This window comes from Helianthus annuus, chromosome 5 (assembly GCF_002127325.2).
Source record: "Helianthus annuus cultivar XRQ/B chromosome 5, HanXRQr2.0-SUNRISE, whole genome shotgun sequence".
Classification (NCBI taxonomy): Eukaryota; Viridiplantae; Streptophyta; class Magnoliopsida; order Asterales; family Asteraceae; genus Helianthus; species Helianthus annuus.
In genome coordinates this window covers 48,707,676-48,724,453 of record NC_035437.2, presented here as the reverse complement: position 1 = coordinate 48,724,453, position 16,778 = coordinate 48,707,676, and the positions used below count along the sequence as shown (strand labels likewise).

The 16,778-nt window shown below is 36.4% G+C and overlaps 1 protein-coding gene, 1 long non-coding RNA gene and 1 pseudogene across 2 annotated transcripts; all 3 read right to left on the bottom strand.

The window, feature by feature from the left end:
• Positions 1 to 665: 665 nt before the first annotated feature.
• LOC110940403 lies at positions 666 to 3,518 on the bottom strand. The gene is made up of 4 exons (XR_002593112.2): positions 3,301 to 3,518; positions 2,659 to 2,781; positions 2,045 to 2,082; positions 666 to 958 (listed from the first exon to the last, which is right to left on the bottom strand). It is a non-coding gene; the product is annotated as an uncharacterized LOC110940403 (long non-coding RNA).
• Positions 3,519 to 7,617: 4,099 nt separating this feature from the next.
• Positions 7,618 to 8,522, bottom strand: LOC110943021 (annotated as a pseudogene).
• A 5,012-nt stretch (positions 8,523 to 13,534) lies between these two features.
• Positions 13,535 to 16,418, bottom strand: LOC110943020 (titin-like). The gene is made up of 5 exons (XM_022184779.1): positions 16,307 to 16,418; positions 16,042 to 16,221; positions 15,524 to 15,945; positions 14,548 to 15,466; positions 13,535 to 14,466 (listed from the first exon to the last, which is right to left on the bottom strand). Exons 1-5 carry the CDS (start codon positions 16,416 to 16,418, stop codon positions 13,535 to 13,537), a joined length of 2,565 nt encoding a protein of 854 aa, XP_022040471.1.
• Positions 16,419 to 16,778: the final 360 nt, after the last annotated feature.

Sequence of the window (16,778 nt, the reverse complement as noted above, 5' to 3'; positions counted from 1 at the left end):
GTCAAAACAGGAAGATGTATGGCAAAAACTCATGCTAGGTGTCAAAATGCAGCAAAATTACAGCTTCCAGCGAAGTTGCGGCTTTTTGTCTGGCACCCCTTGCGGCCTGCAAGGGGATAGCCATACGGTCCGCATAACCTTCAGCGCATCTTTTAAAAACTAGTGTATTGCACAAATTGAATAAACACATGTATTACACATATATTATAATCCGTTAACACATTTAATCATCAAGATGTATTTTCAAAAAAATGAACTTTAATGTGCTATTTACTTATTATAACATTTTACCTTATTTTTATTATTTATTATTAGGTTAGAGACTTGCGTATTACACGGGTTATAGCATTTTACTTTATTTTTTTATTTATTATTAGGTTAAAACTTGTGTATTACACGATGTTGGATAATAAGCAGAAAACTAAAAGAAACCTTTTAGTAAAAGGTATTAAATATATAAGAGATAAGTTGGATATTGTGATTTAATATTAATATTAATGTTTAATTGGAGTGAAAATGGGATAATCAAGATTTAATATTATTATTTATTATTTAATATAACATAGAATTAAAAATAACTAGAATTTTTACCCGCCGCGCGTTGCGGCGGCGTAAAAAAACTGTGTAAAAACCTAAGTAATTCGATTGCGATTTGACACCACCCAAGATTAAAGTTCGAACCAAGACAATATTATCTTTGCTTACATAGTTTTACATAATAACCCGCCAAGTAGGCAGCATTGGCATGGCAGCCCTATGCTTGATTTCCCAGCCATACCTACCTACCACTTCTCAATCACCTAAACCCCATATATAAGGACAATATTATCTTTGCTTACATAGTTTTACATAATAACCCGCCAAGTCGCCCACAAAGTGCAGTTCATACAGTTAAAGAAAAATTGCTTGAAACTCATAAATCTTCAGTCAGCTCCAATCCAACCCTTAATTAAAAATACTGCAAAGAAAAATTGCTAAAACTCATAAAACTTCAGTGAGCTTCAAACCAACACTTAATTAAATATACTGCAAAAGAATTAGCGTGAAGCTGTAGGAGTTACCGTAAATAAACAGGTTAACTAAATGATTTTTGCATTACCTTGATTCATACAAAATGTTGTTGTAATGGCATAACCATTAGGTGGACTATCGTGGGAGTAATTTATCAAGTAAATAAAACCCACAATCAAAGTAAGTCCTCTTCATACCATATACATGTTCTCACAATATGAGAATCGTTATTAATAGAAACCATAATATTTGGGATTACTTGTTTAAAACTGCTCATGGGCTTATTTTTTATTGAATTTTAATACATCAGATAAGCCGGGTAATCGGCTTATATAAGGGTAAATCCATGAGCAGATTTAATAAGAAATCCAAACTTTTAGCCATCTTTCATTAACCTTTTAAGTCAAAAGGATGCCAACCCTAATTAAATATGCGCAGCATGCATATCAATCCAATAACCCTCCAAAGCAAAGTAGTATCGTAAGAAAACATACCTTTCAGTTGTTATGGTTGTTGAAGCCGTGCCCTTGGTTTAAAAAAGCGCGATTAAGCGCATCTAGGCACAGGTCCTTGTGTCTTATGTAACACAAGGCAACATCTGTGCAAGAAGCGCAACTGAGGCACGCTTTTTAGGATAAAAATCTACCTGAGGCGCACGCTTTTTGTACATGGCTTGTTTTTTTGTGACTGGTACAACAGGCTTTTTATGTTGTACATTTATGTTTTTTTTCATTTTAAAACATATATAAAGCTTAATTATAGCTAAATCATAGGTATTGGATGCTAAACACTTATGGGATATATAAAATAAATTATATAATCACTTTGCGCCTTGCGTACGAAAAGCTCACCGCTTTTGTGTTTTGGTTTTAGACCTCGTCGCTTTTGTGCGCTTCCCGCTTTTTTAAACCAAGGTCGTGCCTGAGAGAGCCGAATTTCGCTGGTAAGGCTACTGTTCAACGTATACAATAACAAAGGAAACCAAACAAAATTCTTGACAAAGCATGTTAATTCCATAGTAATGATTGGTTACCTTGAAGTGTAAATGGTTTGGCTACATCTCTAATTCACCTGTAATCACATCCATAGATATATAATTAGCAATGAATCAAAGTATAAACCTCCCGCTTTCAAAAACAATCAGGCTTTGGTAAAATCCTTTTTTCTAATATTAAACTTTTGGCTTGCCAAGTGTGAAGTTGTTAAAGAAAAACATAGCCCGCTTGGTGGAATGCTAATTAATGATTTTCTTTTCATGCAAAAGAAGTTAAACGTTGATTATAATCGTGGATCCCGTCTATATGATGGAAGATATCAAGTTGCGCTTTGATGCGGCTATACGAATGGCCATATGAAGAGACACGAACCGATGTTATAGTAGACACAGTTCAAATTTATATATTAATTAGGACCTCAAATAGAAATAGGAAACACGGACCTAACTGGTTATAATTGACTTGCAACCAAGTGTCGTCTCTAAAATTTTCTTGTCACAACCACAACCGTATACGTCCACCCATATATCAAGACACCTAATTCTAAATAATTCTATTTGAAATCATCATAAGTTAAGATTAACCCAACATACACCAAACATATAAGCCTAATATAAGTATAAAAACCAAATTAAAGTAGAGCGTCACTCACCTCCCACGCCAGTGAGGCTTACCGATGTTACCCTCCTCAGCCTTATGCTATTCCTGATTTTAGCCCCATAACCTCCTCCTATCGCCGTTGAGGGTAAAAGGCGAAACTCACAACCGGGACCACCTGAGACATCAAAACGAATGACAAAATCAGACATAGCAAGAACCTTACCTTACCACCGTTGAACATTTGGGAATAATGAGAAGTTAATGGAGCAATTGTCATAGGAGTTTCTTAGGTATTTTAATACAGAAACCAAAATGATAAGACAAACAATCCCCACCTTTCACTATCTCATACGTTATTAAATCAAAACATTCCTAAACAAACAATCTGATTTTGGCATTTTGCAAAGAGTGTTGTTTAATTGACTCACAAAGGTTAAAACTTTATCCAAGATTTTGTTTCTTGGAAACCCAAGCGACAAACTAAGCTAGAAATACCCATTTGAATGATTGAATCTATGATAGTATTCATAAAAATCATAATCATAAATTAAAAACTAATATAAAAAGCAACCAAAACAATGAACTGTGAAGGTCAAAACATCATCCAAGCATGAATTTCTAGTCAATTCTCGCTGCTACACATAACAAAAAGAAACCAATAACAGTTTCACTTAATTAAAACCCCAAATCGCACCTTAATATAGAGCCAGGGACGCCGGAGCCCTAAGCGCCGCCGTCAACCACTTCGAGACACCTAATCGCTGCTAGAAAGCTTGCCCTCACTGGTGGTTGAGTGACACACCACCGTCTCTCTGTCGAAGGAACTCGATCTACGCTTCGTCTCCCAAAACTCAGATTTAGCATTGATTGGCGACGTTGTTGGAGGGGTTTTTCAAGCGGCAGCATTGGTTTAAGCAGAGGTGGTATATGAGAGGCAGTGGGACACGTCGGTGGGCAATTTTTTTTTTTTTTTTGAAAAACACCCCAAGCACATGTTACAACCCATCCAAGCCAAATATAGTTGCTTATTTATAAGTTATAATGGTGAAATTGAAATAATCATGATTTAGTATTATTAATAAATTAAATAAAGAACGTCATGTGACATTCGTTGGAAATCTATATTAAAAGTAGGATTTTAAATAATATATAGTTATTAGTTATCATTTTCATTATTATCAAAATCTCTTCTATAAATTTTCAATTTTAAATTTTAAATTTAATATTATCAATAATCGACTTTCCATAATAATTATTTATTTAGACGGGAACGTCATGTGACATTTGTTGGAATTCTTTATTAAAAGTAGGATTTTAAATAATATATTATCCTTGTCATTATCATCAAATCTCTTCTACAAATTGTAATTTTAAATTTAATGTTTGAAACTAGTTTTTATATAAATGAAACTTGAGGGTTCAAATCAAGCTTCCTTTTATTTATAAGAACGGATTCTTTGAATAATGAAGATTATTTAGTTTTATATGGAGCTATTATTGTGTTGACCCGACCCAATTGAATAGCCGAATCAAACATATAACCAGAAATATCGCGATAGGAAAAAAAAATTGAGTCCCATAACTTTCCACCTCCGCAAAACTTTTGGTCTAAGTACTGTCACTACTCAATACACCATTAGGCTAAACAAAATAAATGTTATTAATTATCATCCCTTAGTAAAATAAAATCCATTTTTGAATTAAAAGAAAAACTACTCCACCATGTGACACACCAACATAACAAACAAACTTATAAAGATGACAAATCAGTTTTGGTTTTTTCTTGGCAGTCACCAACAAATCGTACCCAGAGCCAAGCCAGAGGTACTAATCTCTCTTACATGTTACAACCCTGAGATTCAAAACCAATATTCCCTGCCAAAACCCAGATTCATTGTATTATAGGGAAGTGGGAAAAAGGAAGGAGAGCTGGCTAACACACACTCTTACAACCAAGATTCACTGTATACAAGAGTAACACTAATCTTGGAGCTAGCTGAAAGGAGACGGGCGATCCCTGCTCCTCCACGTCAGCCTGCCCTCTCCTACCATCCACACGCAGATGCCATCTATCCTCCTTCCTTACCCTTCCCCTTTCACAGAACCCCGCCTATTGACGCCCTTGTAAACAACGACGGACTAAGGAAATTTTTTCATGGGTGGCGGAAAGTTTTAGTAGCCGTTTGTCTATTACTATATAATAATTTTGTTGGGTCGTGGTCGGGTTGGATCAGGTCAGATCGGTCCTATAAAGAAGATAATCAAATATAATCAACAAAAGTATATTAAACAAGTGTATAACTAAAATCTAATATTTATAAAGTTGTTCTATTAGAGTTTTCATTTTTTTGAAATCTAGTGATAACCAATGCTTTTAAAACTGGACATATTACTGATCCACTAATCGACACATACAAAAAATAAGAACATCACGTCGGTATATTAAAAGCTATAAAAGGAAAAAACTATAATATATTAAAGTTATTATTATTATTATTACTATATGTTAATTAGACAATGAAAATGAATAGTAGATTTTGTAGTGGTAAGACCTGATTAGGCCCTTTTAAGGGTGACGGGCTCATCACCAAATGAGACACGCATTCACTCCTCTTATATCTTGTATCTATCGTATTTTTGCCCTGGTGGACGCACCTCTGGTGTACCAGTTATCGTGCCCACGGTAAACGCTGGGTGGCGGAATATTTCCGAGATGTTAATGAACAAGACGTTCTTTTATTTGTTGACAATATCTTCCGTTTTGTCCAATGCGTCGTATCATTTGGATGGGGCATGTAATGCCTTCTGCCCACCCTTCCCTCACACTACGCTTCAGAATCTAGATGACATACAGAGAACAGATGAGAGAGAGAGATCAGAGAAAAGAGACAGATCGAAGAATTTATAATAAGAGTAAATTGCACAAAACGTCCTTTATATTCTCTCAAACTTGTAGGTTCCAGCCTTTATGTTTAAAATTTGCTAAAAACATCCTTTAAGTTCATTTTTGTTGCGGGTTCAATCCTTTAAAACTAACCAAGTTAATTTCACCAGTTAAATTCCCTCACATGAATAACATGTGAAGGTATATTCATCATTTTGATTGGTATTTTTATAAAACCCTTTTATCTATTTTAGCTTCTTATGTAAGCTTCACCAATCCCCAAATTGTGTTCCCCTTCTTTTTCTTTCACATGGCACACACACACATCTATACACACATTCCATTCAAGATTAGTAGAGAGAGAAAGTTCAACAGAGAGAGAGAGAGAGAGAGGAAGAGGCATCTTGTAGAGAGAGAGAGAGAGAGAAACTGGAGAGAGTGAGAAGAGGAGGAGATAAAGAGAGAAACTGGCCTGTCTCTTCCGACTACGAAGACAGATAACAATGATGATCGGCATTGAAGGTGTGACGACAGAGATAGTGGTTTTCGATGGTAAAGACCATCGGAGCTACGGTGGTGACCGGGGGGGGGGGAGGGGGTTACAGCAGAAGTACATGGCAGAGGTTAGTGGTGTTCTGGAGGTGGGTTTTAGATGGTGGTTTCCGGTGGTCTTAGAGTTGAATGATTTCCAGCAATGTCGACAATAATATTTGTAAGTCCCGTAACGAGATCACAATGATATCGTGCTAGCTTGAATGGTAGCGGAATCACACAAACAAGCTATGAAAGAACAAAGGAGATGAAAAGAAAGATTTTTGATTGATGATTACTTCAACCTTGCATACATATGATGATGTCTAATACAAGATAGCTAATGTCACCAACCATACTCCTAATGGCATAACCTCTCTATTTATAGTAAGTGTTTAGGGAGGAGGCTCCCTAAACCCTAGGCCCAACTTACCCAAAAAGCCCAAATACAACCATAAACCCACAATGCCTACTAATCCATTTAGCTACTTACTTATCCATAAACCTTCAAGGGTCTAACAATCTCCCCTAGGTTTACTGGATCTGTAGCTGCATTAAACTTAAGGACCGCCTTGTTCATTCTCTTGATCAGGAGCAAACAGATGATGCATCAGTATGTTAGCAGCAGCGCTTGTCCAAGCCTTCGCACATTCTTCATATTTTTCATTGGTGCGGACTTGATGATTGGTGAGAATCAAAACATCTTCTTCATGAAAACTCATAAGGTCATAAGAGTTAGGAATCCTGATTGATTGTTCTTTAGTGACAATAACAGCTTCGGTCATTTTTGGATCATAGGCCCAGAACTTGACGTTCTTCAGTATTCCCTTTTCAAATTTCTTTGCAATTGGAATGATCTTCTCCTTGTCAGTTGCAGGCCAAATCAAAGATTTGATGGTGCGCTTAGTATGAGGGTCACGGACTCCAGGATTTCTTACAACTATGGGTTCAGCTGTTTTCATTGTTGCAAAGTTTGTCTTTACTTCCCTCTCAAGTCTTAAGTGGAATGCCCAACCTCTGCCTCTCTGATTCAGATCTGGATCGTAATAAGGGGTACACAACAGGCTCTTCAAATCAAATTTTGTCCATGACTCAAATTGACTTTCCTTGCCATAATATTCTCGATGACCACTCTTTCGTGTGACCAACCACATCTCTTTGTCATGCTCATACCTCTAACAAGCAACCCAGATTTGTTCCCAACTTCATCATAGTGAGAAGATCCCAATTCCATTTGAAGTCTGTCAAGCCTTTTTGTCGGATCCTTCAACTGAAAGTTCTCATCAAGGGGATTCAGATCCTGATTCTTCATCACCAATAGCTGTTTGTTACTCTGTTTCTCTTTCTTTTTCTTAGGCTTGCTGCTTCTTTTCTTTGGCTTGGCAGCCAGATAAGCTTCTAGTGCAGCTTCACGTTCTACCTCTGCTACTGCATGAGCTGCTGCACTTTGTTTAGGAGTTTGTTTTGTTCTGCCAACATAGAATTGTTCATCTTCCTTGTCAGCAAACTCATTCCCAAACTTTTTCTCCAACTTCGCCTTCAGATCATATACAGTGGACATTAGCATTCCCAAATCACCTTGCAGCTTATCTATTGCTAGATCTCTGCTTGAGATTTGTGACTGAAGTGAGGAGATCTGAGCTTCCTCTCGTCATAAGTTAGCATCTTAAGGTTGTACCTCTTGTGCTCCTTAGGTTGCTGCTTCTCAGACTTCTTAGGAGACGGGTCAGCACGAATGGCTGCATGAACTTTTTTGTAAATCTCTTCAAGGTTATCAGGTTCAACACCAGCCTTAATGTAATCGGAAAAGTGAGTTTGGTACTTCTCTGGTTCATCTTCCATTAAAGTATTCATGTAAGTAGCAACATGCCCTCCATAAATGTACTTGCGGTGAACATCAGCATCGAGACTTTTTCCGTCCTTGTCGAAACCAGCAAACCTTTTCTCACTGTGTGGGATATCGAGACCTCCATCTAACGCTCCCTTAAGAGCACCAAAAACACGGTTTCCAGTGGTTGTTTGAATAAGACCGACATCAAGCAGAGCACGAAATGGCCTCCTGCTCTCCCCGGGTTCAACAGAATAATCTTCACCACTAGCATCCACGTTTCCTTAGTACTCTTCATCCATTTCAAGCTTCTTCAACACTCGGCGAGCCAAAAGAAGTCCAGTGCAATAGGCTGCAACATAGTTTGTAAGCCCAACTTTGAGACCGTAATGAGGAAGCTCATGAGCATAAGCTGATGCAAGAACAATATCACCAACAATGGTTGCAGAAATGATTTGTGCAGTGATATCCTTGTTGCTAAATCGCACGACATATCGATACTTGGGAGTGTTGTACTTGTCTTTGTCCTGGTTAAGTAACCGAACCCTAGCACAGTAATCAATCTTACCCTGTCTCCTTCTCTTAAACTTTACTTGAAACCTCTTGAAGTAAGATCTCGTCTTCTGGGCTTTGACAAAAGCCATTAGAACTCCTGGATGTGGCGGAGGGGAGGGGAGGCTAACCAAGCAACGATATCAAATAATCACCAAGGATGGGGGGAATCCAAGCTTGATGATATTCAAGAAATGAAGAACCAGAAATGAAGAACAAGAAAGATGAAGATTTGAAGAATTGTTGATTTAAATGCTTAAACTTGCAAACAACAGAGGTTATCTAATACAAGTTTCTAAAACAAGGAGAACCAACCCTAAGCCCCTAATTATCATTTCCTATTTATAGTTGTGACAACCGTAAAAAAATCTAGGTATCCGTACAATTTAATTAATCATGATTAGTGCTTAATGACTGTGCTCAATTACAACTGATGACTTAAACTGCTTTCTAAATGTCGGAAAGTGCCTAAAACCCACTCAAAGTGCTGAATTCAGCATATTTCAGCAAAATTCAGCATTTTAACAAGTTGTTGACATGCAAAAACATGACTAGATGGTCCTGAATGCTTTCCTAAGTGTCGGGAATTAAAAGTGTCACAAAAGGGTACTTAAAGATCACTAAACGGAATAGCTTGACACTTTAACGAACCGGTATCTAACCGACCAACCGGACATTACCCGAAACACCAAAATTATACTAGAAGCATTGTTTTAATGTTTCTGAGCTAGTTATGATCCCCGAACACCCTAACACACCATATAACATATCATACACATGAACACTAACTAATACACTTAGAATCCTAACTAATCATCTAACTTACCATTAAAAACCAACTAATACCTCCCCCCCATGTAAGTGGATGGTCACCTTAGTGGCCCCACCTTTGAACTTGTGTAATCTTACATGATCTTGCTAGATACTATATAATCTTACCTGATTTAGTAGAAGATTGTGCCATGTACTATTGAAACACATAAACCATTGGGTAATAACATTAGATGGTTATAAGAAGATCCATAAGCTCTCATAATCACCCACACACTTCACCAACATCTCTTTCCCCCTCCCCCCTCTTCTCTCGGCTGAGAACCACACCAACAGCACCATCACTTTCATCCATTAATCATCCATTTCCAAGTTCATTACATGGTGCAAGAAGGTGTTTAAGCAAGCTTGGTGGTCTTGGATCTTGAAGGACCTCTCCCATTAGCTTTTATCCTCCACATTTGTCATCTCAATCATCTAGTGTTCTTCTCTAGCCTTGTGCTAGTAGTAAGGCCCTCATAACCCTTTGTTACTTCATATGTTGTTGGTTAAAAGATGATGTACATTGATAAACATGATGAACATTAAAAGACATATTCATGAATCTCTAACATATGCTTATAAACATATGAATACTTGTTGATTTGTGTTTATTTGCTTCTTGTTGATTGATTATTAGTGTTAATGATGTTAGACATCATATGGAACCTACTAGATTGTGATTAAACACATGATCTAGTAAGTTAATGTAATGATCTTGTGAAAGACCAAGATCATCATGCTTTATGTTTACATGAACTTGAATAATAAAAGTTGTTTTCAAGTAATGATGATTTAAACAAAATACAAGTCTTGTGAGTGGATAATTTCTAAAATAGTTTTCCAAAGAAACCAAGCTAAATCACAAAGAATTACATGAACATTGTTTTAAAAGAAACTAATCATGTTTCTAGTGGTAAAACAAGTATAAGAACACTTTGTTTACAAGAAAAATTCAAAAGAATGATTTTTGGAAAAATCATCTAACAAGTTGTAAACACTCAAATCTTTCAAGAATGAGATATTTAAAGAAATAAACACACTTTAAAGGGTAACTAAGTCTACTAAACACACTACCAAGTTACAACAAGTTTTTATGAAAACTCAAGTTCATCATCATTATGTAGACAACTTTGTTTTGCCACATGGTAAGTGTAGATTGATTGTTGATTGCTTATAATGATTTTTGAAAAGAAAATAATATGCTTTGATAGCATGGACAGCTCCATTTTTAGGGGAAACTATGACAAAATTTTCTAAAAATATAAACACTTAGAAAAATATTTTCTAAACAAATATTTACAAGTGTGTTTTAACTATGGTTTTCAACATAAACCTTGCCATAATTTTTATTACAAAAATACAAATATTGGAGGTTGGTTTTTATAAATAAAAATGGATAAATGTGTATTTAGAATATATATTTACACATTGTGTGTGATTATGTGTATACTTTATGTAGTAGTTATATTATTTTAGGATTTATAGTAATATAACTTAAAAAAATACCAACAATTTACAATCCAAAATAATACCAAAAATCATGGAATAAATATATAAGTTACACACTTAATATTGTGAAACCGAACGCAAGAACGTAACTTACAAAATATTCCGGAAAATACCGTTATAAATATATTTTTGGTAAATATTATTTTGGATACGGGAGAAATGAAAATACGATTTTTATCATTATTAATAAAGTATATCATTTTTTCTGACAAGAAGAAAATATATTATTTTTGGAAATAAAATATGTTTTCTTGAATATTTAGAAGATATATAATTTTTGGGAAAAATATATATTTTCTTGAAATACATTATTTTTGGACAAAATAAGTATATTTGTATATTTTCTAAGTTAGACTTGAAAATATATTATTTTGGAGCTACAAATACTAGAATACGAAGATACATGTATGAGATACCCCCATCCTTGGAAAGAAATACGAAAGTAAATACTTGAGAAGTATTGTTACAAAATATTGTTTAAAACAAATTATTCAAAAATTAAATATAATTTAAAGTTAAAATAATTATTATTTTAACAAGTAATTATAACTTCGAATAATATTAGAGACATAAAAGAAACGTAACTCAAAAACATAAATACTAAGGCAAGGCACGGCCCGTTCGTCTAATAGACCCTAGTACACTGTAGGGACTCGTGTTTACTGAGGAGACTTGAGTTACGAGCACAGAAGATGCAAAACTGTGAGCTCATGTCCCCCTTTTCTTTTAACTGTTTTCAGTTTTATAACTTCGGGGGTGAAATACGTGTTACAATTGTTTACAAACGTTTTACACATGGTATAATTAGCTAAGGAGGGTTACTGCTTGATCATGTGAAAGGTGGGTACAACACTTAAGGCCATTAATCCTCGTCGTAGGACCGAGGGACATGAGTGATAGATCTATTTGGGTGTAGAGAGCCCACACCCATGAGGACCAGGGTGGCCCATGTGGTGACTATATCCACATACAAATGTCATGGCAAAATTTTGCTTGGTTTGAGTTTTCCTGCACCATTTCACACATACCATTGGCCTTGCAAACCATTGGTGATCTGTTCTTCCTTATTGCTACATACCAGGGACATACATACACTGTTTACAAGGTTTATACATACTTATACAAACACCTGAACTTGCTCAACTTTTGTTGATGTTTTCAAATTACATGTATTTCAGGGAACTAAGTGGATCTGGCAGGTGTTTGCATGGTCAAGCTGCGTCATAAATAAAAGATGTCATCCAAGTCTTTAGGGTTCAGGAGGTGTATCTTACTCCTGGACGAGATACATGGTCCTAAGCCCGGTTTTATTTAAGGTCTTTTGTTGAGTCTTCGTGAACTCATTTAAACATGTTGTGGTTGTAACTTAAAATTTGGTGTCTATGTTTCAGACAAGTATGTTGTGGTATTTTCTAAACGTAATTAATGGATGAACATCTTATGGTTTTTATCATATAGCGTTGTTATGATTGAATGCAATGGTATTAAGAAAGTCACACCAATAATCACGCTTCCGCAAAAGTCAGGGTGTGACAGCTTGGTATCCGAGCTTCGATCGTAGCGAACTAGGATTCCTTCTTGTTGGTCCCTCGGATGGGATCTTCTTGTTCGTAAACGTAGTTAAATCGTAAAGTGATTAATGCGTGGAATTCATGTAATCACATAGCAGATATACAAAGACAATATTCAACTTTGAATCACCGTCTGATATTCTATTTAATGATGTGAAAATGTACAGGAGCCAGAAAGAACTCAGACATACAAAAGGTAGGTCGAAAGTGAAAGTGTCAAAAGGTTCTAAATAAACTGACCTACCAGCTATTTATAGGCAAGGACAGAATAAGAGAGTGCTGGCCGATCGGCTGGGCTAGCCGATCGGCTGACAATGCTAACCAATCGAGTAGCCTGCTCGATCAGCCGGGCTGTCCGATCGGCTGGGCTAGCTGATCGGCTGGTAGCAATAGCACTTAACAAAAACTTCACCGATTTTGTCCTGCTTTACATACACACATACAAAATACATACACAACTATACAAAATATGACTACATGTTGACGGAAGCTACAGGCGTTATTGCACTAACAGACTCCCCCTCGGATGTAGCTGTAGTTCCTTCCAACATAGTCTTTATTTCCTCCTGTTGCGTCTCCTCTCTTTAGCCTTTTGTCTTCTCTGTTCAGCTCGTTCTTCCAACATCCTTCTTCTTTTATGCCTTCCCTCATTTATCCACCATTTTCGGTATTCTGGGTCGCCATCACGCTTTCGATCCCACTTTGGAATTTTGTTCTCTTCAGATTCAATAGGCGTTTGATCTGTAGGCGGCACATACCCAATATTTCTTCTTCCCCTCTCTGCAGCCTTTTTAGCTATCTCTTTCTGTCTTTGACTTTGCTTGTATGCCTTTAGAAATTCATCAACTTCAAGATCTCTCCATTTTGTCTTCCAATTTTTCCCTGAATTGATTTCTTTTGCGAAGCAAACATCTATCACTCCTTGATACTGCATAGCTATCTCTTTGTCTTTCTTATCATAGATTATCTTGTTGACAAACAGACAATCTATATCTTTCTTCGAACAGTTGACCAGCCACATAGGATCCAAGATACTTATTCTTCGACCTTCTCCAGTGGTCTTGTCATACAAAGAAATAACTGCTTCAGCTGTAGAGGGATTATATAGCCAAGCTTGAAATAGATCGTAGAAATCTTGTTCAATGGCTCTGAGTGGCATATTTTTCAAACACCTTGGAGGCTTTACATCCAACATAATGTCTTTCTCTCCGCTCTCCAAGTAAGTAACAATCTGCTTCGGTTATTGTGGTTTCCAATCTGGATAATTATTCTTTGCTTGCCATTTGATGTAATTCCACAAATCCTGATTACGTTCTTGAACTTCTGGACCGTAGTAGTATTGCTTGATATTCTTTGTAACCACCAACTCATCTACGTCCCACCAGGGTAAAGTAGCTATATCAGCTAAGAATTCAAAGTACTGTACACCCTGCTCCCTTCTGACTGCATAAACTTTCAAGTCTTCCAAATATCCCCAAGATAGAATATCTCCCCAAGAAAGATCTTTGTTATGAGTGAAATATTGAAGAGCCCTGAGAGTCTTTCTTTCTTTTGGCATATTCTTGAACCATCGTTTTCTTTCTTCAGCTGTTATCTCTCTAGAAACCGGTTCAGGAATATCTGCTGTAGCAACCCTTTCTTCAATCTTTCTTCTCAACTCATCTTCATTCTTTTCTTGAAACAACTCTGTGAAAGTAGGGAATGCGACATCTTCCCCTTCATAATGAAAATCTACTCTATCTTCCTCTGAATCTGATGCGCTTTCAACAATCACTTCATCATAATGATCAGCTTCATGAGGGTATCTAGGCTCAAAATCTTTTGCAGGTGAATGAGGAATTTCATCTTCAATGTTAAATTTAAATTTTCCATCTTCCAAACCCAATTCCTCTAGCATTTCAGCCCGTGTTCTTTTAACCTCTACCTCTCCTTGTTGTTTACCAGATAAGTAAATGACAGTAGGGTTAGAAAGAAGTACCTGATCAACAGATTGTTTTCCAGACGACGATGCTTCATAATCAACTTCATCCTCCTGCTCATTTATTTCATTATTCATCAGCTCATCCACTCTTTCTTGAACATTTGGTTCACTGATTAATAAACCCGAAGCACCTTGATCATTGTCGTCATCGCCTTTGTCATCTTTATCAGACTTATCATCAACTTTATCATCTTTATCATCAGAATCATCTTCATCTTCTTCTTCATCATCTCCGAACAACTCTTTATCAGAATCTTCATCCTCAATCTCACCACGAGCTATTCTTCCTTTTCTTTTTCGATCAAGAAACTTTAACAACTTTGCCACTTCTTTTGAATTGCATGGCACAGGGTAAGCATTGCCAACTAACACAAATTTGTCAGTTGTATACTCCAGTAATAGTACTTCTCTTGCTCTTCTTCTTCTTTGAATAATTTCAACTCTTCGAAGAACATTTTCAACAATAATAAGCTCAATAGGCTCACCAACAATCAAGTATTCTGGTTCATGAGGCTCTTCAGCTTCAGCTTCAACCATCTCTTGATCATCTTCAACAACTTCTTGTTCTTGAACCTCAACCACTTCAATCATTTCAATATCAGGTTGCGAAGAAGAACCTCCAACCTCTGGTTGGCTTGAAGATGCATCAATTATCTCAACCTCTTCAACTATTCCTTTGTTCTTTAGACTTGCTTCTTCAGCCATTTGACGTTCACGCTCCATTCTTCTTTCGTTAGCTCTTATCACATCAATTTCATCAAACGCAGCATGAATGTTCATCTTCAAATGACTTTCAACCACAGCAACCAACATCTGAAGTTGTTGATCTTTCATTACTTTGTCAGCTTTCATAGCTTCCATCTCCAACTTCATAGCCTTCATCTCATTCGACGAAGCTTCACTCATCTCATTGAGAAGCTGATTTAATGTTTGATTTACATTCTCCAGATCCTTTATCTTGGCATTCAAAGAAGATATCTCTTGAGTTAACGAATCAAACACTTTAAAATTTCCCTCGACATCATCCTTCATTTGGTTCATTCTTTTCTCCTTTTCAACCAATGCTGCAACTACTTTATTGTGAGCTTCCATCAAATCATTAATTTGACTTTTCAGCATATCACGTTCTTCCTCAGCTTTTGCTTTCTCTTTCTCCAGTTCTTTAACTTTCTTAATCAATTCTTTAACCGCCTAATCATTGAACATATCACTTTCACCTGGAAGATCTTCTGAGAAAATACCAGTAACCGAACCAATATTGTCAAAGTCAAATTTAAAATCTTCTACTTTCTGATGTGATGACTGAGGAATATCTTGTTGAACAGGTTTTGGACTAGCAGCTCTGAATCCAGTGATCTCTACATAATCATCATCATCTGTCTTCTTTTCTGTTCCCACAACTGGAACTTCTTTTGCTTTCACCTCCGGTTCTTTTGGAACATCAACACTTGGTGATTTTTCTTTCTGAACATGTTGAGCTGCCTTCCCTTCTTTATCTTTTTGTGACTCAGCTCCTGATTTCTTTGATATGACATTTCTGGGAATTACACCAACTGGAGCTGCCTTTCGTTTCTTTCTTTGTTTCTTTGACTTTTCAGGATCATAAGGAGAATCTTCTTCATCTGAACCCTTTTGTTTCTTTGACAGTCTTTTCTTCAACTGAACTTTTCCTTTACCAACAGTTTTAGGAATCAATTCAGATTCAGATTGAGTAGCTTCAGAATCTCCATCACTTGATCCACTTTGATCTTTTGTTTCTGGTTAACCCCTTGTAACCTTTTCAGCATGAACACTTGTTCCTTGAGCTTGTTGTGCTGCAATCTCCTCATTCTTTTTCAAATAGCTTTCCAAAGATTGCTTTAATAAATCAGCACCTTGTTCAATCACCATAGATGGCTCTAGAACTGTCTCATCAATTAACTTCTGCTGTGGCTCTCCAGAAGACCCTACAAGACAAACATAGACAATAAGATTAGTAATATTTAAATCATATGTAATCTAACTGTCTTAATGCTCCCCCTTTCACTATACCCTTTTCTCCTTCTTTAGGAATAACAACCGCACGGGATGACTTAGGTGTCCTTTTCCTTTTTCCATCTCTAACATGCCACCACCTAGTCTTTTTCTCAACCATCTCATTCATCTATGAGTCTTCATTGTCTGAGTTGCTGTCGTCATGCCTCCATTTATCGTTTTCAGGAGCAACATATGCTTTATCTTTTATTCTGCAAATCATCTAGTTGGTTTTCTCATCCTTATCTTTTGTAATTCTTCCTATTGTTGTCTTATTTACAATACTCATCTCCATCACATCCTCACAATCCTTCGGAAGATCTTTGATTTTGTCATTTAGTAACATCATGATGAATCTACGATACATGATGTACTTATCTGCTCCAGCTTCGCAATTCTCCTTCATGTACTCAAAAATTACTTGTGAAATATTGTACCTTCTGTTTAGCACCAAGCTTGTTATCATATTCATGATGTAATCAGCAACCTC